Raw genomic sequence first — 25,191 nt, 5'->3', positions numbered from 1 at the left:
ATAATTTTATGACTGGCTTTTAGGATTTCTTTTTTTGACTTGAGAGTTTATTTTTCCAGTTTATTTTGATTATGTACACTAGTCATTGATTGTTTCTCTTTTGATAAGGATTTTAGATACACAGATTTTCTCTTTTAGGATTACTTTAACATCATCTTAGAAATTTTGTATGGTGTCTTATTTCCTTTAACTTTATTGTTTCCATCATTTGTTCATTGACCCACTTATTTAAGGTAAAATAATGTCCTTTCCACTTAAATCTAAATTTTGCATTTATTTCTCTCTTGTTTAAGTTTTTTTTTTATTACATTGTTTATTAAAGGTGTGTTTAAACATTTTTACCTTTTTGCATTTGAGATTTCAGGGCTTAACATACTGTTAGGTTTTGTAAATATGCCATAAAATGCAAATGCATGCTGAATAATACTATATATATTCTTTAAGATTCTTATTTATAAATTGACAAAAATTCTTATCTGTTTTCTAATATTCTATTCCTATCCTTAACTTTTTCCTCTTTATTTTTCTGTTAAATTTTTTCTGTCTTAAAAAAATCACATTGAAGTCTTCAATATTTTATTTATTATTTAGCACTTTCTGTAATTTTTAGTTTTTCTTTTAAGTATTTAGAAGCTATGACTTTTTTGCAATGTATATTCACTGTTAATATCATGTTATCCTAGTGCCTTTTTAAAGCATAATGTACTTTTAAAAAATAAGTTTTTATTGATGTCTTCCATTTTTACCTCATCATAATTTTCCCCAGTACTTTTTCCTTTATCCCTCTCATAGCTATCTCATATAACAAATGGTATTTTTTAAAACCAAAAAGAAAAAGGAAAGGAGAAAAAAAAATCAGCATTGTTGTGGTTATTGTATTATCTTCTTGGCTCTACTTACTTTATTCTGCATCATGTCATGTAGCTCTTTCTATGTTTTTCTATGTATTCATTACATACATCATTTCTTACACACAGTAATATTTCATTTTATTCATATAGTGCAATTTTTTTGGGGGGAGGGCAGCTAGGTGGTAAAGTTGATAGAGGACCAGGCCTGATGGTAGGAAGACTCATTTTTCCTGAGTTCAGATCTGGCCTCAGACACTTACTAGCTGTGTGATCCTGGCCAAATCACTTAACCCTGTTTGCCTCAGTTTCCTCATCTGTAAAATGAGCTGAAGGAGAAAATGGCAAACTACTTCAGTCTCTTTGCCAACACAAACCCAGTGGGGTCATGAAGTATTGGATGTGACTGAAACTATTGAACAACAATTACAATTTGTTTAGCCCTTCCTCAGTTGATGAACGAACATCTGCTTAGTTTCTAAATTTTTGCTATCAAAAAAAGTGCTGCTATAAATATTTTGGTGTTTATGAGGACTTTCTTCTTATTGATCATTTCTTTGAGGTCTAAGCCCAGTAATGGAATCTCTGGGTCTAATGGTTATTTTAGTTACTTTATTTGCATAATTTCAAATTGCTTTTCAAAGTGATTGTACCGTTTTCCAGCTCCACCAACATTTTATTTGTGTTCCCATCTCTCCACAACCCTTTTTTGTTGTCTTTTTTTTTTGTCATCTTTGCCCATTTTGGGGATTTGAGATGAAACCTCAGGGTTCTTTTAATTTTCATTTCTCTTAAGATTAATGATTTTGTGGATTCTTTCATGTGTTTGTGAATACATTTCCTTTTTTGAGAACTGTTTGTTCCTATTCTTTGACCACTTATCTATTGGAGAATGGCTGCTAGTTTTATAGATATTTATTGTTTATGTATCTTGGATGCTAAACCCTTATCAGAGAAATTTTCTTCAAAAATATTTTTTCCCATTCACCACTTCCCTTCTCATCTTTGGTGCATTAATTTTGTCTGTGCAGAAGGTTTTTGGTTTCATGTATTCAAATTCAAAATTATCTTTTTTTAATTGCTGCTTTATCTTGTTTGTTTATGAATTCATCTCTTACTCATAGCTGTGACAGTTATATGATGTTTCTCTTTCAAATTTTCAATAGTATAGTCTTTAATATTGAGGTCACATATCCATTTAGAGTGTATTGTGTGTGATATGGTGTAAAATGTTGGTTTAAGCCTAATTTCTGCCAAACTGCTTATCAAGTTTTCCCAGCACCTTTTTTTTAATCAAATAGGTTTTTTCCCCCAGATAATTCATATTTTTCACTTTTTCAAACATTGGGGTGTACTGAGTTTTCATTATTTCTGATTCTTCCTTGTTTTGTCTGTTCCATTGATCTCTCTTTGTATTTTTTAACCAGTACTGGGTGGTTTTGATGACTGTTGCTTTATAGTATAGTTTGAGGTCTGGAAGTGCTATTTCTCCTTTTCCCTGTTTTGTTTCATCATTCCCTTGATATTCTAGAGCTTTTGTTTTTCCAAATGAATTTTGTCACTTTATAAAGTTCCATTTATCTTGGTAAATTGATTGGTTTAGCATTGAGTTTAAATTAACTTTAGTAGTATTGTCATTTTTATTAAATTCACATGGCTTAGCCATAAGCCCTGACTGTTTAAATTTTTAAGTTGTTCTTTATTTCTTTAAGCAGCACTTTGTGATTGAATCTATGTAAGTCTTTTATGTATTTTGGTAGATCAATCCTAAGGTATTTTGTGCATTTTGTAATTAACTAGAATGGAATTTCCCTTACTATTGTTGATAGTTTTATTGTCTCTTTACCTTTTTTATTTTTATGCCTTTAATTTCTTTCTTTATTTTGTCATACTGCAGTAGCTAGCATTTCTAAAACTATATCAAATAATAGTGGGGAAAGTGGACATCCTTGCTTCACTCCTGCTGTATTTATTGTGAGCATATCATGCTCGCTTTTAGTTTAAGCTGATATTTTTATGATAGTTAAAAAGGTTTCTATGCCTCTACTTGGTAGGGTTTTTAGCATAAATGAATGCTCTACTTTGTCAAAAGCTTTTTTTATTTATATTGAGATAAACGTGGTTTTTTACATAATATACTTTCCCCTGCTTGTCTCTTAAAACATTTCTGTTTTTACTATTGTCTTGTCCTTTAACCTTTCTTTATAGGACCCAATTCTGTCATGTTTAAAGTGAGTTTGGACTTGATAGTTTCTGAGATCCCTTCTTCTACTAGATCTATGATCCTATGATCAAGAGTGCATTTTCTACTTAATTGTATTCTGCTGGATTATAATAAATTTTATTCCAATCCTGTAATTTTTACTTTGTGAAATTTTTGTTTAAACCTCCCCCCTACATTTTATTGATGCCTTTTTGAAACATTACCATCATTTTCCTGTCCTTTCCCTTTTCTTTCTGAGAGAACCATTCCATATAAAAATATTTTAAAAAGATTTTTGGTTTCTGTTTTTTTGGGCTAGGCAGTGGGGTTAAGTGACTTGCCCAAGGTCACACAGCTAGTAAGTATTATGTGTGTCTGAGGCTGGATTTGAACTCAGGTCCTCCTGAACCCAGGGCTGGTGCTCTATCCACTGCGCCACCTAGCATTTAAAGATTTTTTAAAAAAGTAAAAAAACATCAGTGTAACTGATCAATACATGGGAAAAGTTTGAAAATATATGCAGTGTACTATATTTATAGATCTCCCACCTTTGCAAAGGAGTGGTGGACAGGGGGTATGTGCCCGACCATGTATGTGTCTTCTATCTCTTGTCTTTCCAGCCATACTAGTTCTTTGTGATTGTATAAATTCACTTTTGATTGTTTTGTGGTTACTTCTATTTACTTTGTTGTAGTCATGGTATATTGTTTTCATGGCACTGTTTACTTCACTCTGTATCAGGTCATGTAGATCTTTCTGTGCTTCTCTGAATTGATCATATTTATCATTTGTCGTTTCTTACAACACAGTAGTTTTCCATTACATGAATGTACTGAAATTTGTTTATCCATTCCCCAGATGGTGGACATCTACTTTGTTCCTATTCTTTGCTGTGTTTTTTACAAAGAGTGCTACGATGTTTGTGGGGACTTTCTCCTTATCTATGACCTCTTTGTGGCATAAATCTAGTAGTAGAATCTGTGTGTTGGAGGTTATGGTATGGACGTTTTAGTCACTTTATTTGTGGAGTTCCAAATTTTCAGTTTCCAGTCTTTGTGGTAGGGGGGAGAGGGTGCCCTTTGCCTCCTGCCTCATGTCCAGCCTTCTGCTGGAAGAGGAGAAAAACACACATTCCATTTCAGCAGCAGACTCTTCTCTTCCAAAGAAGAGTAGAGTAGTAGAAAGGCTGTTACATCTAGTAACATCTAGCTTGTTTTCTTAATTTAGGAGAAGGGGAATAACAGCATTCCTTCTGTTCCATGAACTTCCTCCCTCCCTTGAATTGCCTAAGGCCTTGGGAGAACTCCCGCCCAAAGGCCAGATCACTATGGACTACAACATTTTTTCTAAACTCTTAATGCTTTATACATCCCCCTTTGGTCATACCCTCCCCATCCCAATGATTAGTAACCTGGGCAGTCATCTTTCAAATTCTATTCCCTGTCTTCTACTATTAATCTTTATTTCCTTTCCTCTGAACTCTCTCCCTGTCTTTCCAGAGTATCGCTTCTAAGCTACCCGCCCCTTTCATCATGCTCCCTGGAATGCCTGCTCCATAGGCAACAGACTTAAATTTCATCTTTATTCTTTTCCTTTCCCACTCCTTCTGCCTTGTGGCTCTCACTGAAAACCTGGCTCCTTCCTGATGACATAACCTCTCTTGCAGCCCATGCCCACACTGGCTGCACTTTCACTCATCCTACTGACTCAATGATGTGGAGACGGGAGTTGGAATACCCTTGCTCTCTGTTGCCACTTCCATATTCTCCTTCTCCTACCATCACTTAGTAACCTCTCCTCCTTTGAGGTTCCCTCAGTCTATACCACCCGATCAGAATTCTGCTAGTATTGTCTACAAACTTCCAGAACACTTCCTTTCTTTCCTCAGTGATAATCTTTCACTTCTTTACTACTCCTGCTTACACTACTCCTACTTCAGTATACATATTCATACTCTCTGAAAATGCCTTAATCTCATAGTTCCTCAATTTACTCATTTCACTTGATGTACTTAATTCTCCACCCAATCTCATCCACACACAATGGTCCTATCTTTGATCATGTCATCATCACCCACAAATGTTCACTTCCCTGTTTATGAACTCTGAAATGGCTTTATCTGATCACAGTCTGTTGTCATTCCACCTCTCTGCCTTGAAGCCTCAGACCTTGTTCTTGGGCTACAGACTTCCAATACCTTGACACTCCAAGTTCTCTCATAGGCCATCGTTGTGCTCTAGCTTTTCCTTTACCTATCTTGACCTCTTGGTGAACCAGTTCAGCTTTACATTGGCCTTTGTTATTTCTCTTACTTACCTTCAGTCCCTTCCTGTCTGCTGACTGCTTCCCTACTGCCCATAAACATGCCCATGCCTTTCCTGTCCTCAAAAACCTTTCACTTAATTCGGCCATCCATCCTTGCTAACTATCATTCTATATCTTTTCTTCCTTTTGTGGCCAATGTTTACCACATTTAAATAGCATACTTTTTAAAAACTATATCTTGGATGGAAATGTTTTTTACAGTGTATACTGATAGAATGTACACTTTTCTTGATGAATCAGTTATTGCAATGAATCGTCTGTTGTTTTACTATGCTGTATTACAGTGATGCCTTCAGGAACATATTAAAGTGTAAAGGACTCTTTGCCCCTAAGATAAATTACTCCTAGCTGCTGACTTTGTCTGCTTTTGGTGATTTTTCCCATCTTAGTTTTCACATTTTAATGCTGATAGTGTGCCCAGTGACAATTCTAAAACTGTTTCTTACATAACAGAATAAGTTGCCAGTGATAGTTCTTAAAAGTGAACTATTATAGACATTGATTTAAGTTAATATTGATTTAAATCATTAATTAGAATTGTAATGAACAAACTCTGTGCTGGAGAAATGGGGACTAGAGATGTGGAGTACCTTATACTGCCAGATAGGTTCACTGTCTTCCTTTACTTAAGTCTTTTCTAACAACAACAACAATTAGCATTTATATAGCCCCTACTATGTGCCAGGCACTGCTAAAGGCTGTACAAATATTACCACATTTGATCCTTTCAACAATCCAGTGAGGTAGGTGATATTATTATCATCCTCATTTTATAGTTGTGGAAATCCAGGGAGATGGCTTAACTGACTTGCCCAGGGTCACATTGCTAGTAAGTGTCTGAGGCCAAATTTGAGCTCAAGTCTTCCAGTGTCCAGGTCTAGCACTCTATCCACTGTGCCAACTAAGTGTAATACTTGGTATAAGGGGTAGCCACCCAGGAGTGTGCACATATACTTTCTCTTTGGGCTATTTTGCTTACTCTGACTTGCTCTCACTTGACTCTGGGTTGCCAGAGAAGGGTCATCATGTGATTACGTTCAAACTGTCAGAGTCCTAGGAGTAGCCCTACTCACTACTTCAGCTCGAGTCCACACCAGTGTGCTTTTATTTCACAAACCAGGAACTCACAGTGACAGTTTTAGGTCATAAATATAACCATTTACTTAATGATAATGCCATCATTAGGTACTCATAAAATCAAGTACATTTATAATAAAGTACATCACAATCTATGCATAAACCTGGGTCATACTTTACCACCAATGTACATTGGGTAGAATGGCCACACACAAGAACCCAGTGGGAAAGCACACAAAATAGGAAAAACTCATGTGATTAAGTGTAACTCACAAGTCTGGACTGTGGGCTTTGATGCCCTGGATCCATTCAAGAACATCTGCCCACCTGAAGCAGCTTCTCTACTATCTACTTGAGCTACTCTTGAGCTGAGCAAATCCTCTTCTCTTCTGGAACCCATGTAGCATTTACAAGAGTTATTCAAATTATAGTCAGTCTAACAGGATGTTGTGAAAGTGTTGCCACTTAGTTTAAATAATAATTCTCTTATGCCAGAGAACTGAAAGCTGTTAGGCTGGGTGCTACTGAACAGCCCTGCCAGCTATGCAATTACTAGAATGCTGCATTGAAATTGAGGGCAACAGAGATCATTTAAGAATAGCTCAGTTTGATTCTCTGGGCAAGGCAGATCAGCCTAGCCACCTCTTCACAGAATTCTACATCCAGTTAAATTTCTGCATCTCTTCCTATATATAACAAAACAACTACGTAACTTTTCTTTCCCATTTCTGCTTTTCCCTCCCAAACTGAAGGAGGGCTGCAAAGGGCAGTAGGTATTGCTACAAGGCTTCCTCTTTCTTAAACTCTAGGGGGCGCTGAAAAGACATGGATGGAGCTTGAAGCTCTCGTCCCATGAGGTTGAGCCTTTCTCCAACCAATTAGGAATCACCAAACTGAAGTCTTCTGTCAGCTGACTGCTCCAGCTGCTTCACAAACAGATCCAGTAAAGCTGCTTTTGACCTTTTGTTGTTTCTTCAATCTTCTCTTACTAGGTTCTTCACTCTTCAGCCTCAGCCTCCTATCTTATACCTTTCAGTGGCTTAAGTCAGAATTTCCTGGCACTCAGTGATTAACCAACCATTCACTTAAAAGGTAACAACTCATCATATTCCCCTTGTTAAGTCAATAGATCTTTTAAAATAACCCCTCAGTTGTCCAAATAGTTATGATTTCTTAGTTTAAAAAGTTTTATCCTCTTCAGCATCAAAAGTTATATGCAGATGAACCGAGGGGGAATCATAGTACCCTATTAAACTCTGTTAAGGAGCCCCTTGAACTTGGCTTTTTGAGTTGCTGTATTTTCCAGAAACGGACCCAAAATATGCAAGAGGCCCATGATGTGTCAAGACATAATTTGTTTTTTGCATCCCAAGCTGGACACTCTGTGTGTCACTGGGAGGCAGGAGGGAATTAGTCCTTTTCCTTTCCCCTCTCGATGACTTCCCCTTTTCTCTGTAACTTAAATGTCCAAGGCTTTGCCCACGCCGCTAGGCTCCTTGGTATAAGGAGTTCCCACATGCACATGCCTTTGTCTTGGAATAAATCCAGTTGCAACATATGTCTCATGGACTTGTGATACTGTTTTTAGTTAACAGCTCTAAATATAAGTTCTCTCTGTCCTTTTATATGATCCAAATGATACAAATGAATGAGGCATCATGCTGCATCTTTTCACAAGGTGATATTTCTTTGTATTAATGACCACAGTTTTTTTCCCCCTAACTACTCAAATCTCGTCTGACTGTTTCTTCACATTCTAGAAGTTTAAAATTTTAAAAAAAGTTTTTTTACTGATCAAAAGTCTACTTTTTTTCTTTTCCCTTCTTCATCCTGGAGTGGAAGTGGGGGAAGAAAAAACACTTGCAAGAAATCTGTGCAGTCCAACAACATACTTGGTTATGTCCCAATCTGCACCCTCAGTCTAGAGGTGGCTAATGATATAGTAGATAGAGCTCTGGGCCTGGATCCAGGAAAACCTGAGTTCATATCTGGCATCAGAATCCTTAGGCAAGTCACTTCACCTGTTTGTCTTAGTATCCTCAATTGTAAAATGGGGATAATAACTCCTACTTCATTGCAGGATTGTTGTGAGGATTAAATAAGATAATATTTGTAAAAAGGACAGCACAGATCTTGGCGTATAATAAGCATTGTCTAAATGCTTATAACCTTCTCCCCTCTTCCCTTACCTTCTCTGTCAGAACGTGGGTTGTCTTGTTTCATCATGGGTTCTCTGGAATTGTGATTGGTCCTATGTGTTGATAAGAATTCTTAAGTCTTTCCAAGTTGTTTGTCTTAAGAGTTCTGTTGTCACTTGATACTATTCTATTATCATTTGATATACATCTTACTGGGTTTCTCTGAAACTGTCCCCTTTATCATTTTTTGTAGCACAATAGTATTCCATTATGTTAATATACCATAATTTGTTCATATATTTCCTCAATTGCTGCGTACCCCCTGTAGTTTTCAGGTATATTTTTGTACATATGAGTACTTTTTCCTCTTCTTTAATCTCTTTGGGATATAGATCTAATATTGAATAACACTGGGTCAAAGAATATGCACATTTAGTAACTTTTGGTACATAATTCCAAATTGCTTTTACAGGATGTCTGGACCAGTTCAACCAACAGTGCATTAATCTACTTATTTTTCTACAACCACTGCAGCATTTATCATTTAACTTTTTTGCCTATTTTGCCAATTGGATGAGTGTGAGGTGGAACCTTGGTTTTAAAAATTTATATTTCTCTAATTGTGAATGATTTAGAGCATTTTTTTTTCGAGATGGCTGTTCATAGCCTGGATTTCTTCATTTGAAAAGTGCCTGTTCATATCTTTCATCACTTGTCAGTTGGGGAATGGTTCTTATTCTTATAACTTTGAATCAGTTCCCTGTGTATATTGGAAATGAGACCTTTATCAGATAAACTTATTGCAAAGATTTTTTTTTCCATTTACCTGCTTTTTTCCTAACTTTTTCAGCATTGGTTTTGTTTGAACAAAAAATTTTACATTTTGTGTATCAAAATTGACCATTTTATCTTCTCTAAGCCTCATTATCTTTTGGTTGTGAATTCTTCCCCTATCCATAGTTCTGGAAAGGTAATTTCTTCCTTGCTTCTATTTACTAGCTAATTTACCTTAGTAGCTGGGGTCTTTGGTTTATCAGAAACAAGGCTACTGTGGTCATTTGCTTTCAGTTTGTTGTGTGCTTAATATCTTCCACTGATTGATCTCTGTTTCTTAATCATTTTGATGATTTAAGTTTTGCAGTAAAGTGTGAGGTCTGGTACTGCTTGATTCTTTCCCACTTTTTTCATTATTTCCTTATTTTTGACCTTTTCTTTCTCCAGATGAATATTATTATTATTATTGTTTTTCACTTTTAAAGGTAATCTTCACTAGTTTGTCATGGCACTGAATAAGTAAATTGGTTTGTGTGGTATTGTCTATTATATTGACTTAATCTACCCCCCAGCAATTGATGATTCTCCAATCAGTTAGTTCTGTCTTTATTAGTGTAGAGTTGTAGTCAGATAGTTTTTAGGTGTGTCTTGGTAGATAGACTCTCAAGTAATAGATATTTCAAATTGAATTTCTCTATTTTTTCCTATTGTGTTTTGTTGGTAACATACAGAAAAGCCGATGATGCGAATTTATTTTATATCTTGCAACTTTGCAGAAGTTGCCACTTGTTTCAATTATATTTTTAGTTGACTTGGGTTCTGCAAATAAACCATGATATCAAATGCATAAAATGATCATTTTGGTTCCTCTTTGCCTCTGCTTATTCTTTTAATTTACTTTTCTTGTCTTGTAGCTGTATCTAGCATTTCTAGCACTATCAAATAGATTTAATATTGAGAATGGATATTTTTGCTGTACTCCTAATCCTATTGGAAAGACCTTTAATTTATCTGTATTATTTATAATGCTGCCTCTTGGTTTTAGATAGATACTAGTTATCAGTTTAAAGGAAGATCTATTTATTGCTATATTTTCTAGTGTTTTTTTTTTTAACAGGTATGGATATTATATTTTGTAGAAAATTTTCTGCATCTATTGCTATAATCATGATTTTTATTATTGTTGATGTAGTCTATTAAGATTATAGTTTTTGTAATATTGAATCAGCCTTGCAATTCCTGCTATAAGTACAATGTCGTCATTGTGAATAATCTGTGTGATATATTGTTTTGTTCACTTTGCTAATATTTTATTTAAAATTTTTGAAATTTAAAAAAAATCAGTGTTTATTAGGGATATTGGTCTATAAGTTTCTTTCTCTGTTTTGACTCTGGTTTAGGTCTCAAGACCATATTTATGTTGTAGAAGGAATTTGGTAGAATCCTTTTCCTATTTTTTCAATCTTTTCAGTTTATGTTTATATCAAAATTGGTTTTTAAATGACAGAATTTGCTTGTATAAGTGCATCTCATTTGGGGCTTTTTTTTTGGCGGTAGTGGTAGTGTTGGAGAACACTTAATGCTTTAAAAATTTTTTTATGAGATTGAGATATTTAAGTCCTCTTTTTTTTCTTTATTCTGTAAATCTGGGCATTTGGTATTAAGCCAAAATTGATTTCCTATGTTTGAGACATCATAATGTCCATTTATGACAGAGGCAATATCTTACATCCTTTGCTAGTTCATATTAGCTCTTTTTCTTGGTACAAAAATACTGTACTTCCAGCATAGAATCAGAATACTGGCATCTACTCGCTTCATAGTGAGGCATGGGCATTTAGGAAAATGACTATTTGGGAGGTGCTTTTGAAATACTTCATTAAGAAGAAAGATTATTTTTAAAAAGATACAGTATTATTTATTTAACCACAACACTTATATATAGTGAATCTTCTTTCACAGAACACACATATAACAAAACTGACATACCTTTAACATTATTGAAACAATTTTATTAAATATGAAATGCTTTTAAAATTGGTTAACAAGTTTGACTAACACTTTTCACTTTCCTTTTTTCTAAAAAAAAAAAACCAACACATTTTATTTCATTATATTTTAAAATGCCCTATTTATTGTTTGGTGATGTTTGTTCTTTATATCTTAAGTTAAAATTCACTTTATGTAAAACACTTAGCAGGTGCCTGGCACATAGTAAGCACTATATAAATGTTATATTTTATTATGATTGTTATTATTATGTTTGCTTCCATGATAATGGGCTTCCATGATAATTCCTGAGTTCCAATCAGTAAACATTTATTAAGCACCTAGTGTGCGTCGGAGGCATTGTACTAAGTATTTTAATCACTTGTCAGACTGCTGTAAAGATCGTTACTGCTCAGATATGGGTTAAACTAGACCTCTGGAGCTCCTTTCAGTTCTGAGATGTTATTTTAGAAATGTTGCTCGAGTTTTAAACCTATTTTGTCTTTCAGGAACCTTGACAACTCTGTTTTTCTCTGAACTTGCGTACTAAAAATCTATACTGTACAATTTAGCACTTAATTTCACACTCTTGTGCATTGCTTTTTCTACTGTAATATGTCTCTTCCACTAGATTGCATTGTGAACTCCTTTGGGTTCTAGAGTTTGGTTTCCTCTTAGTGTGGAGCATATTTTGAGTATTTGATAAAGCCATATTGATTTAATGTGAACTTAGAATATAGACTTTGACAAGGTTTTTTTCCCCCTAAGTATTGTGGTATTATCTCTGGAAACTTTCTGGAAGAACATGCTTACCTGTAAGCTAGAGATGGCAGAACTTGAAAGTAGGAGTTTAGTCTGAAGAATTGGGAAAGACGTGTGTTAGAATCCCTTCTCCAGCATTTGTAGCTACATGTGACCTGGAATTTCTGAAATACCAATTTCTTGTGGAATAGAATAAAAAGACCTTTATTACCCAATTCAGAAGGTTTTAATGAGTGTCATAGGAACTAATATATAATATATGCCAATATATTATATATTATGATATATTATAGTATATTATATATACTAATTATGTACTATATACTGTATACTATATATACACTATATTATATAATATATACTAATATATAAATCCTTTTTGTAAACCATAAAACCTATACAGATAGACGTCTGCTGTTGGTGGTGGTAGGGGAGTAGTAGTATTACTAGCAGAGAATAGGTAGGCATCTTGGTGGTTTGGTTTTCTAAAATAAACTTTATTGACTGTGGGCCAGTTGACTAGCATTAAGGTTGACATAAAGCAGCAGTTTTTAAAGTGTGATTGAGGCATCTTGGGGATCCCTGAGACCCTTTCAGAAAGTCTGCGAAGTCACATTTGTTTTTATAATTGTAAATATGTACATTTTAATATTTGATACATTAAATATTGTTAGCTATAACCCACAGAAATAAAAGCTCTTTGGGAGTCTTCCATTTTAAAATATCAAATGGTTCCTGAGAACAAAAAGTTTGAGAACTACCAACATATAGGATGTGGTTAAATGATACTAGTGAACATCTGGGATATTAAGAGAACAGATGCCTACTCTCATTGAAACTACTTAGTAAGTCATAGGATCATAAATTTATGCAAGAAGGAACCTTAGCGATAACCTCCACCCATTTTACAAATAAGGGAACTGAAGACCAGAGAAAATAAAGTGATTTTAGCTGAATCAGGAGCAATTTTGTGTTGTCTTCTTAACTAAGCAGTCTTGACTAACTGTAAGACATTTAGCAAGCACCCACTTGTTCTAAGCACTGTGTTTGGAGCTGAAGATATAAATACAAAACAATGAAACAATCCCTCTTTTCTGGGAGCTTATATTCTTTTGGGGGAGACAGCATGTGCATACATAAGTATATACAGAATAAATATAAGGTGTACATATACGTTTACACACACATAAACATATATAAATGCAAGGGTTTGGGAGGAGTTAGAAAGGAGTGATATAGAACGTGTTGCTTGGAGGAAATTAGGGATTTGATGAAGTGAAGCTGGTGAGGGATGGCATTTTATGCATGGAGGACAGCCAGTACAAGGGCATGAAGATATAAAATAAGAGTATTGTGTGTAAAAAACAAGTCAATTTTGTCTAGACTATAGAGTTTGAGAAAGGGGAGTAATAATAATATGATTGGAAAGATAGGCTTGGACCAAGTTGTGAAGGACTTTAAAAGCTAAACAAGTTTAAATTTTAGTTTAGAGACAATAGAGAGCTGCTGGAGTCTTGAGTTAGGGAGTGATGTGACCATATCTGTTCTTAAGGAATATCGTTTGGCATCATTTTGGAGTAAGCATTGGAGTAGGGAGAGTTGTGGCAGGAAGATAATTTAAAAGCTATTGCAATAATCCAGTTGGTCAAAGGGGTTAGATATGAGAGATGTTGAAGTAGAAATGGTAAGATTTGGCAATTGAGGTTTAGTGTGGGGAGAGTAAGGAATATGATCTACAAATTTGGGACACAGGAAGAATGGTGATGCAGTTGATAAAAATATGGAACTTTGAGGAGGGTTTGTAGGGAAAGATAATAAGTTCTCTTTTGGACATGATGAGTTTTAAATGACTGTGGCACATCTCCTTGGAAATGCTTAATTTAATTGGCATTTGTTGATATGAGCCTGGAGCTCTGGGAAGAGACTAGGGCTGTATATATGGATCTGAGAGTCATCTGCATTAGAGAATAGCAGTGAACTGATGCCACTGAGAAAGAATGTAGATAGTTTTGTCCTTTCTTCTCTAAGAGGTTGAAAATGGCATCACTATGTTGGGGTCAAGGTACAGTGTGTCCAACTGTGGCTGATCAGACCAATAGGACCTTGGAAAGCTCTTCTACCACGGGTCAGACACAAATAGTCTATGTGAACATTTGCTTCAAGCTCTGCCCTCTGAGGCCAAGCATAAATGAGTCTAACCCTTCCACATGATAGCCGTCAAAGACAACTTTCATGTCCTTCAAGTCTTTTTTTTTTTCCCTCCTCAGACTAAACATCCCAAGATGCATTAGCTCAGGGATTCTTAATCACCTGTTTTGTGTCCTGGACCCTTTTGACCTTTTGGCAAAGCCGGATTCTACTGTGAATTGTAACCTACCTTCCTGATAGAAGGAGATTTCAGGAAATGCTACATTTCAGTTAGAGTCTGGTAAAGATGTAATTTTTTTCCCCATCCGGTTTCACAGACTCCTTGAAATCTATCCAAAGACTAAAGATTAGTAACCTTTAATGGTAGCTAAAGTTTAGTTAATACTCTTGTGCTGTGGTCTCCAGTTTTCTTAAAATCTTAGCAGCTCTTACCTAGAATAATGCAATAAATAGCATTCTAATTAATTGGTCTCCCTGTCTTATGTTTCTCCAGTCATCATTTTCACATAGCCACAAAAGTAATTTTCTTTCTTCTTTTTTTTTCCAAAGCAATTTTCTTAAGAAAAAGGGGGGGGGAGGGAAACTGGATAGAGCTGGCTGGTACAGTAGGTAGAGCAACAGGCCCTAGAAGTCACAAGGACCTTAGAATTCAAATCCCACCTCTGACACTTGCTAGTTCTGTGACCCTGGGTAAGTCACTTAACTCTAATTGCCTCCAGTAGTAGTAGTAGTAGTAGTAGTAGTAGTAGTAGTAACGTGTATTCCCTATTACTGCTTAGAACAGTAATTTTTTTTTTTTAAGGGCTGCTAGGTGATGCAGTGGAGAGAACTCAGGAGGGCCTGAGTTTAAATGTGGTCTCAGACACTTACTAGCTGTGTGACCCTGGGCAAGTCACTTAACCCCAATTGCACCCCCTCCCAAAAACCAAACCAAACCAAAAAAACTATAGCTCTGACCATGTTAACTCTGCCTCATCCCCACATTTCAGTGATCTTCAATGACTCTCAGTTACCTCTAAGATCAAATATGAAATCCTGTTTAGCATCAGTCAGTCAACAAATAGTTATTAAGTGCCTGGTACCTTTCCAGTCTACTTAGACCTGATTCTCTCCTACCCTTTCTAGGTGTCTGTTCATCCTGGCCTATTGTTCTTTTATACACAGCACTTGATCTCTGTGTACAGCTTCTATGTAAAACCCTTTTCTGGTTTTCCCAATTGTGACTTTTTCTACAGTTACCTAGTATTTGATTTGTATATATAGTACATATCTTGTGTGTGTGTATGTATAAATATGCGTGTGTGCGTACACACACACACACACACACACACACACACACACGATGCTCTGGGAAAGCAGGTAACATTGTACTGTTGTTAGAGCTATGAATTGATCGGTACAACCATTTTGAAAAATGCTTAAAAAAAAAAGTCACCAAACTCTGCATATTTTGACCTGGTAATACCAGGTCTTGGTCTATACCCCAGAGAGATCAGAAAGATCCCATAGCAATTCTTTTTATAGTAGCAAGGCTGGAAAATGGGTGGTAGTGCCCATCAGTTGGGGAATAGCGGAACAAAATTAATGGTATATGAATACAATGGAATTGTACCAAAAGAAATGTTGTATAGAAAATGCTATCCACATCCAAAGAAAGAATTATGGAGTTTGAATGCAGAGCGAAGCATACTATTTGCTGTTTTTTTCCTTCTGTTGTGTTTTGTTTCCTCTTTCTGGTGGTTCCTCCTATTGGTTCTAATTCTTCCTTACAACATCACTAATGTGAAAATATGTTTACTAGGAATGTATATGTGTAGCCTATATCAGATTATGTACCATCTTGGAGAGGGAGGTGGGGAGGAAGGGGGAGAAATATTTTAAACTCAAAAGCTTGTGGAAGTGATTGTTGATAAATCAAAATAAATTAATTTGAAAAAAAAAGAAATGTCATATGGCAGTTGTGTAAAACTCAGATAGGAACTATAATAAAGATCCCTGTGGGTTGCACATTGCTTTAGAAACCACATCTTAACATTACCCATGTTTTATTGTATTTTCATTTATTTTGTTAAATATTTTCCAATTATATTTTGATCTGTTTTGGACCCTACTGGGGAGTATTAACTGCCACCTGTTTGATACTTCTAATGTAAGGGATGTTTTCAGAGGAGCTTAGGAATACTTGTATAGACTGATACAGAGTAAAGTGAGCAGAGCCAGGAGAACAGTTTATGCAATTAAAAATTATGTAAAGAAAATCAACTTTGAGAGCCATAAGAACTCTGATTGCAACGCTTACCTATGATTCCAGAGGATAGTTGACGTAGCATGTTCCTCACATCATGTTGGTGATGGACTCAGAATACAGAGCGAGTCATACATTTTTGTACATGGTAAATGTGGGAATTTGTTGCTTAATTATTCGTATTTGTTAAAAAGGTTTTGCTTTTCTTTTTAGTTGGGGAGGAGGGGGGAAAGAAAAAGGGAATGAGAATAGAGTTCCCCCCAAAATGAAAAGAAACAAAAGAAAAGTCAGGAGGAATCACAAACAGAGTATCTTTGGGAGTTATATATAAAATTTATTGTATACTTAAAAACAAGAGCAAACTGTGTAGTAGCAGAGATTCAGTTTCATGTACAGCCCCATTATGTTTTACTATGTATATGGAAATGCTCAAGAGGAAAAAGAATGTAAGGCCATGTAAATTCTACAAAGCTTGCAAAGGCTTTGAGTATGAATCTGGTTGCTAAAAACATTTATACTAAGAAGTTTAGCCTCTGGTGGTCTCTTTGGTCACAGTAATTAACAAAGATCATCTACTGAAGTGGATAATAACAACACTAAGTGTTTTACATAGTGCTTTAAAGCTGGCAAAATGCTTTGTGTGTATTTACTTCATTTGATCCTCACAGCTACCCTTTGAGGTTGGTGCTTTTATATACATGAAGAAACTGAAACTTGGGAGCTTAAATATAGCTAGCAAGTATCAGAGGCAGTATTTGAACCCAGTGTTCCTTTCCTGACTCCAAACCCAGTACTCTGTCCACTGCAAGATGCCTCTACTTGAGAGGGGTTAGAGGAAGTATCCGTCCATTCTTTGAGAAGCTGGAGTCTCTTCAATGTGCATACTTTCTTCCATTTGTGCCTTCTTTCACCTTGTATAATTGTTGTCCTTCCGTAAATTCTCTGAGAGCCTTCTCTTGCATCTTGTGGATAATGATAATAATAATAATAATAGCATTTATATAGGACTTTTAAGATTTGAAAATTGTTTTGTAAATACACTGTTATACTCACAACAACTTGGGAGTTGGTATTTAGTCGTTTTTCAGTCATGCTCGATTCTTTGTGACTCCCTTTGGGGTTTTCTTGGCAAAGATATTGGAGTGGTTTGCCACGTTTTTCTCCAGTTTATTCAACAGATGAGGAAACAGACAAAAAAGGATGAAGTGACTTGCCCAAGGTTATACAGCTAGTGTCTGAGGACTAATTTGAGCTTAGGAACGTGCATTTTCCTGACTCTAGAGCTAGGGCTCTATATGCTATGCCACCTAGCTATACTAGTATTACCCTCATTTTATAGTTAAAGAACCTGAGAAAGAGAGCTGTTAAGTGACTTGCCCAGGGTTTCACAATAAGTGAGTGACTGAATTTGGATGTGAACTTAGATATTCCTTCCGTGAGGTCCAGCATTCAATACGCTTAGTCACCTACCTGCCTCCACTGGACACCAGCGTAACATGAAAGTTCTCCCTTGTCACTATATGACTGGTCTGCCTCCTTTCCAATTGCATAGATTTTTGGTGTCCATCTGAAGTTTCTCCTATGAAAGTCTAATTTGGTGGTTTAAGTCTTTTTCATGCATGTCTGGCTATCAGTGACCCTATTTGGGGTTTTCTTGGTAGAGATACTAGAGTGGTTTGCCACTTCCTTCTCAAGCTCATTTTACAGATGAGGAAACTGAGGAAAACAAGGTTAAGTTACTTGCCCAGGGTCACATAGCTAGTAAGTGTCTGAGGCTGGATTTGAACTCATGAAGATGAATCTTCCTGATTCCAAGCCCAGTGCTCTATTCACTGTGCTACTTAGCTGCAGTTTGTACTTAGCACTTATTAATAGCAATAATCCTTTTTAATAGGAGAGTTGTTTATAATCTTGTTGGATTTAGAATAAAGTTGTTCTGAAAATAGATTAAAATAAATATATCATGTTATTGGTACCAATAGTAGTAGGCAGTAAAAGAGATCATTTTAGAAGATTTTACTGCAAGGTGTCCTTTGAGATTTTTTGCCCAAATTGTTGGCTTTGTTTGGCCACTGTAAAAAAAAAAATGTAAGAAACTTGTGATTTGGAGGAACTCCCATCTAAGCCTAGTACAGTAATAAGATTCTTCCATCATCTTACCCAGCATATTTTTCTACCTAATCAACCAAAGACTAAGTTGAACAGGATGTAAAGATCCTAAAATAGTGACTTAATGAAGCTGTTTCTTTGCAATTAACTGTAGTGGCAATTTGATAAGTTCTCAGAGACATATCTCTAGGAGACCAGGAGGGAATGTCACTGCTTAGTATACCTGTGGCTGCTTATCGTATTTTGAATACCTAGAGTTCCCTGTTGGAGGGGCAGCATGAAAATCAGCCCAAGTTGAGAGCTTGACAGAAAATGTTCTGTTTTTATAGCAATAGATCACAAGTCTGAAATTCTATAGCTCTAATCAAATGTCATGTGAATAATTCCTTTATGGTGCTTTTACATCATTAACATTTTCTAGTTTATCCCTTCCCTTCTCAGAAAACCCATATGACATAAAAAGGGGGGATGGGAATTAAGCGAAACTAATCTACATGTTACACCCGAGTCTGATCGAATAGACAAGGCTGTAGAAGGAGAAACACTTTTCTCTACTTCTTTGGGGCCAGTCAAAATGTAACTTTATAAAATTATAATTTTACATTGTCCACTCTCCATTATTATTATTTCTGTTTACATTGTGTAGATATTGCTTAAATTGTGTTCCTGATTCTGCTGAAGTGAAGTACATCTTGATGATAAGAGATCCCCTTAGGTCTTCTTTCAGTCTGAAATTGAACTTTAGTCATTCTGTCGTTAAGTTTAACCTCTTTCTTTCTTCATCCTTCCCTTAAAAAAGCTAATAAAAGGGGCAGCTAGGTGGCACAGTGAATAGAGCACCAGCCCCGGATTCAGGAGGATCTGAATTCAAATGTGGCCTCAGACACATAACCCTTACCAGCTGTGTGATCCTGGGCAAATCACTTAACTTCATTGCCTAACCAGAAGAAAAAAAAAGCTAATAAAATGTATTGACTAATACAGTTGCTTCCCAGTGTCAACAAGCAAGATGTTCTCATCATCATGTAGTTTATTTAGGATCTTTGGGAATTGTATCTTCTTTAAAAGGGAATATTAAAACAATAGTGAGTGAAGAATAATTAATATTTGTATGATAACTTTAAAGATTCTCAACAACTTCCTTATAGTCTTCCATTATTCTAATTAGAAGCTGAGGATTAGACAATTTGGGCAATTTGTCCACGATCACATAACAGGTAAGAGGAGGAGCTGAGATTCAAATCCAGTCTCCAGACTCAACAAGCCCCACTGTCCCCATGCCTTGGATGTTTTTGCTCATCATCTGTGTCTCCTGGCTTCAAGTCTTCAGATCCCCATTTGAGTTGGGAAGGCTTCTACAGGAAGCCTGTAACAAAGTCTGTGTTGATTATTTCCTGTTTATCCTATGCATAGTTTGTACACATTTGTTTGCTTGTTGTCCCATTAGATTGTAAGCTCTTTGAGGGCAGGGGCTATCTTTTGCTGTTCCTTTAATTTAATGCTGCAGTACAGCTTCTGTTTCCTACCTTTCCAGTCTTCTTACGCTGTACTCCCAAACATGTATTCCTTGATACAGTGACACTGGCCTCTTGCATGTTCTGTGCACAGGACACTATCTCTTGCTTGGCTCTGGGCATTTCTATGCCTTTCCCCTATTGCTTGGAATGCTTTCCCTCCTCATCTCTGCCAGCTGGCTTCCCTGGTTTTCTTTAAGTTCCTACTAAAATCCCAACTTCTATAGGGAAGCCTTTTCTAACCCTTTTTCATTCTAGTGCCTTCCCTCTGTTAATTATTTCCTATTTATCCTGCATATAGCTTGTTTGTACATTTGCTTGTTTCTTCCATTAGATTGTAAGCTTCTTGAGGGCAGGGACTGTCTTTTACCTCTTTTTGTATCTCCAGTGCTTAGCATAGTGCCTGGCACATAGTAAGCACTTAATGTTTATTGATTGAACCTGATCACTGGTTTGTACACTTTTCCTCTCCTTTAAATATCCTCTTTGATCCGCTTTTTGAAGTAGAAATTTATTTTGCTTGTGAATCTACCCGCCTTGGAGAAGTCTCCTTTTTAAACCCTCCTTTTCTCATTCCTTAGCCTGACCTATTTCCTCTTAAATTTAACATTTTTGTATCAAATACTTTGTGTTTGGAACTTCAAGCCTCTTTTGTCTGATTCAGATAAGACTGAGGAATATTGGATGCCCTCTTCCCTCACTGCCTCCTCCATGTTTGGATATTAACTGTCTGTTCTGTCTTTCTCCCTCCTTCCTCTCTCTCCTCTTTTCTCAGTCACTGTCTCCTCCCTCTCTCTGCTTTGATCCTCTTCATTCTGGAGTCTGGATGGTGCTGCTTTAGTTTTCTAAGGGGAGTTAGAAGCTGCCCTCTGTCAGAATCCTTGGCTCCTTAGCCTGTCTCCTGGTGGCCCAACATGTGTTTGGCTTTGGCCTTTCTCTGTGTCTTCCTTGCAAGACACAGAATTGGTTCTTTCTCCTGATATGACCCTGACAGATTACAAATTGTTTTGGTCCAGGACTCCTGCCAGGCCTGCTGCTGGAGTTGCGGTGTTTTCCTTCTTTGGCCGGGGGTGGGGGTAGGGGGTGGGGGGGTGGTAGAATCCTGTCCGATAAGAGTGCTAGTTTCAGGCCTCCTCTTCCGCTGGTGCTGGGTTTTTGTTGCTCCCATTTGTTGCATTGGCTTTGTCCTCTCCACTGCCTAGGCCCTAGGGCTCTGGACATTGACTCAAGGCCTGTTTATGGGAACCTGAATGCTATGGTGGCCCCGTGTCCTGCAACGCTTCACAGGCTGCTGTGGGCTTCTAATTTCCTGGCCCCGGGACAGCTCATATTGTCTTGCCCTCTGTATGGTAGTGAACTGTGGGAGCTGCCTCTTATCTCCTATTGCTTCAGCAGGCCAGGACTGAGATCCTGCTGGCTTCAGGACCTGGCTTCCTGAACTGGCTTTCTCCTTCTCTACTTTGTCTTTGCTCAGAAGAAATATTGGCAGGATTTTTTCAGTCCTGTGCGTTCCTGGACTGGATAGAGGAGTTTATGGTTATTTCTCCTTGATTTTCTTTATTATTCTTTCTGGTGCACTTTTGGTGCTTTGCTAGAGTTAGGTTTATGGGAGAGCTTGCTCCTTTAGAACCTTTTATTTCATAGATTATAGACTTGGAGCTGGAAGGAAACTTTGAGGGCTGTCTAGTCCAAACCTCCTCGTTCTACAAAGAGGAAATTGAGGCCCAGAAAATAAATGACTCACCTAAGGTCACGTAGTTGATAAGTGTCAGAGGTGACAATTGAATATAGGTTCTCTGGCTTCAAATTCAGCTCACTTTTTGCTGTACCCTGAATAAACTTTGAACTTCAGAAAAGATTTTCCCTTCATTCGCCTTGATAACATTCAAGTCTTAAATTGTGGTAACGACCCTTTTGAACAAATTTAAGGTGCTGTTGGCTTTACTCTGATTGTAGAATTGGACATAATAGTCACAGTGAGCAATTATTGTTGGTATTCTTCTAACCAAGTAATTTACTGAAGATATTTATGCTCCAAGGTCTTGCATTTTTCTAATGGTCTTATTTAAAACCTGTTTTATTGCTTCGGGAAATCCCTAGCAGAGAGATCAAATCTCTCAAGGGCCAACAAAATGTGTACTTTATTAATATATTTTCTTTTGGTGGAGACTCTTTTTAAAAAGCATTGAAATATCTGAGAAGTGAAGAAGCTGCAGGAGCACTGTCTAAAGATTTTTTGCTTAAATAGATCATCCTCTTGAATCTTGGGTAACTAACATATGGGAACATTGAAATTACAGTGAAAGCTTAGCTCTTAAACACAGTGCTATGTACAGAGTAGCCATTTAATAAATCTTTGTTTTTAATGTTATAGAAAAGAAAATTAGCTTATGCAGAAAAACTTGGGAGAGTAGAATGGAGATGCCTAGATTTTTTTCAGGTCATTTAATTTTATTTATGCTATATATTACAGTAACTACTTTATTATTCCTTTCCTCCCCCTTGTACCTTTCTCTGTAACCAAAAAAAAAAATAGTTTTAGTATTATATAATCATTCTTTGAGTGACTAATATGTTAATATTTGTGGTTTAAAAAAACTTAACATGTTACCTAATTTTAAAGGAGAAAGCATACTGGAGTTATGAGTAGGTAAACCCACATAGAGCATTTTGTGATGAGTAAAGTAGGGGAAAAGGATGTGATAGAAAGTACTGCTTTGGAGATGTATTGATGTCAGAACTTGCAACCTCTCATCTACAGGAACTGTTCTAATAAGAAGTAACAGTGGTCAACTGATGTTGGTGTCCCAACAAGCGTTAGCTCAAGCTGAAACTCGAAGTCCTGTGAATGTAAGAGCAACAGTACCATCAAATACTCATGCAGTCAAAATCTGTACCGTGGCGGTAAGCAAAATTGATCAATACTATGACCTTGTCTGACAACATACATACACGTGTACATCCTACCTCCATAGGGTCCCACCCTGTATTCCTTTTGTCTCTCCTTACCATTGAGAGAGGAAGCAAAGGGATATGCTTTATTATCAATTCTCTGAGAAGTGAGATTATACTTAATAGTTCATTACAGTGAGACTAAACTGCCTTTTGTAGGTACTTGATTTGAATGAGCTTTTCTGAAGTCACTGTATAATGAGCCATGTATAACCTTGGAGATGCCCACTTTGTTTTATTTGTAGGTTAGTAATTGCTTAAATAACCAAAAATTAAAAAATTTTAAATTTAAGGATTTTAAAGTAATTCTTTATGGCAAGTTATAGTTCTAATTAAAAAAAACACTTTAATTCTACTTTGATTTTTGGTCATGGAAGAAGTTCATGTTATCATGTTCATATGGTATGTATGGATATATAACATGTTATACATATATTGCATTAATGCATATATATACATTCTATATTTATAAATCTGTTTTATTAAAAAATACAGATTTTAAAAAATAAAAAAAGAAATGTTGATTTTTTTTTAGTGTAGTTAGTGCCAGATGAATGTTTTTTCTGTGTGTGTGTGTGTGTGTGTATAAGAGAGAGAGAATATTCACATAAACAGTGAATTTTTTAGACATATTTAGACACAATTCAAATGCAAAAGCATGTAAAATATTTTTGATAGAAATCTTTTAAGAACCATTCTATTTGCTTATGTCTTCTGAGAATCTTAAATATCACTTAACCCTTTTGGGGGAAGATGGTACAAATGGGGTAGCTATTAGAGTTGGAGGAGGTGATACCTGACCAGAACTTTGAAGGAAAAGAATGGTTCCAACAGGCTGAGATGTGAAAGGTCGAAATGGGAATGGGGAAAAGTGCGAAGAAACAGACTAAGGTGAAGGATTTGCTAGAACGTGAGTTTGTATGCAGCAGTACAGTATAGGACTAAGAGTAGTATGAAATAGAGATGAATAGATGGATTGCACAAAACTTGTGAAGGATCCTCATTGCTAGTCTAAAGAGTTACACTTTATTTTGAAGACAAAAGTGAAGGCCACTTATGGCTTTTGAATAGGAGAATGATCTTCTGTGTATTAGGAAGATCACTTTGGGAACTGTGTGAAGGGGGAAAGGGAGAGATGGGAGGAAGGGAATCCAGCTAGGAGGCCACTCTTATAATTAAGCTGAGCACTAATGAGGATATGAACCAGGATAACAATGGTAAGACTGGCAAGATTGCAAAGCTTTGATTCCTGCCTGGCTCTGCTCTTTATACTATTGTGACTACAGCCCCATTCTAGGACTAAGTTTTTTCTTTTTGAAAATGAAGGACCTGTTATAGATCAAGGGTTCTACACTGGGGTACACATATACTCAAGAGATATGGGAAGCTTGTCAAGGAATTATGGGAATATTTGATATATAACAGTATTATCCTCTTGAAATTAATCTCATTTCCCATGTGCATATGCATGGTAAACTGAATTTTTCCTTTCATATTGAATTGGGGGTACAGAAAAGTTTACTGAAAGCCAAGGGTAGGGGGAGTGGAATGGAAAAAGTTTGGGAATTACTGATCTAGATGATCTTTAAGATTATTTTCAGAGGCAGTTAGGTGGTGCAGGAGATAGAGCATCGGCCCAAGAGACAGGAGGACCTGAGTTCAAATCTGGCCTCTGACACACAACACGTACTAGCTTTGTGACTCTGGGCAAGTCAGTTAACCCCAATTGCCTCACCAAAAAAAAAGAAAAAAAAAAAGAAGATAATTTTTAGCCCTAGAGCCCTTCAGATAGCCCTTTTGAAAAACAGGGCTTGACATGAGATTGAATGGTTGTACCACCTCCATCAATAGAGAAATTAGGAAGAAGGGCAGTTTTTTTTTTTGTGATGGTGGTAGTGATGGGCACTTATGAGCATATTGAGTTTGAAGTGTTTGTAGAGATTGAATTCAGTTCAATCTAAGTAGAGATTCAATTCACAAAACCTGTGGAGGGTAGTGTAAAATAGGGGAGCTCACATATAAGTAGGTGACACCAAAAACTAAATAATACATACATGCCTGAGAGACAAAGATAAGAGTAGCTGAGTGTTATCACATATAATTTGAA

At 36.4% G+C, this 25,191-nt stretch overlaps 1 protein-coding gene across 1 annotated transcript in view; it reads left to right on the top strand.

Moving 5' to 3' along the window:
• The window catches only part of TAF4B (TATA-box binding protein associated factor 4b), a 182,353-nt gene that overhangs the window by 23,683 nt on the left and 133,479 nt on the right, over nucleotides 1–25,191 (top strand). Inside the window, 1 exon segment of the mRNA XM_020968729.2 lies at nucleotides 22,894–23,036. Coding sequence (XP_020824388.1) covers nucleotides 22,894–23,036 — 143 coding nt within the window.

This window comes from Phascolarctos cinereus, unplaced genomic scaffold (genome assembly GCF_003287225.1).
Source record: "Phascolarctos cinereus isolate Bilbo 61053 unplaced genomic scaffold, phaCin_HiC Scaffold_4;HRSCAF=312, whole genome shotgun sequence".
Lineage (NCBI taxonomy): Eukaryota > Metazoa > Chordata > Mammalia > Diprotodontia > Phascolarctidae > Phascolarctos > Phascolarctos cinereus.
Note: the sequence above shows the minus strand (reverse complement) of the source record. Positions and strands in the feature narration are given on the sequence as shown.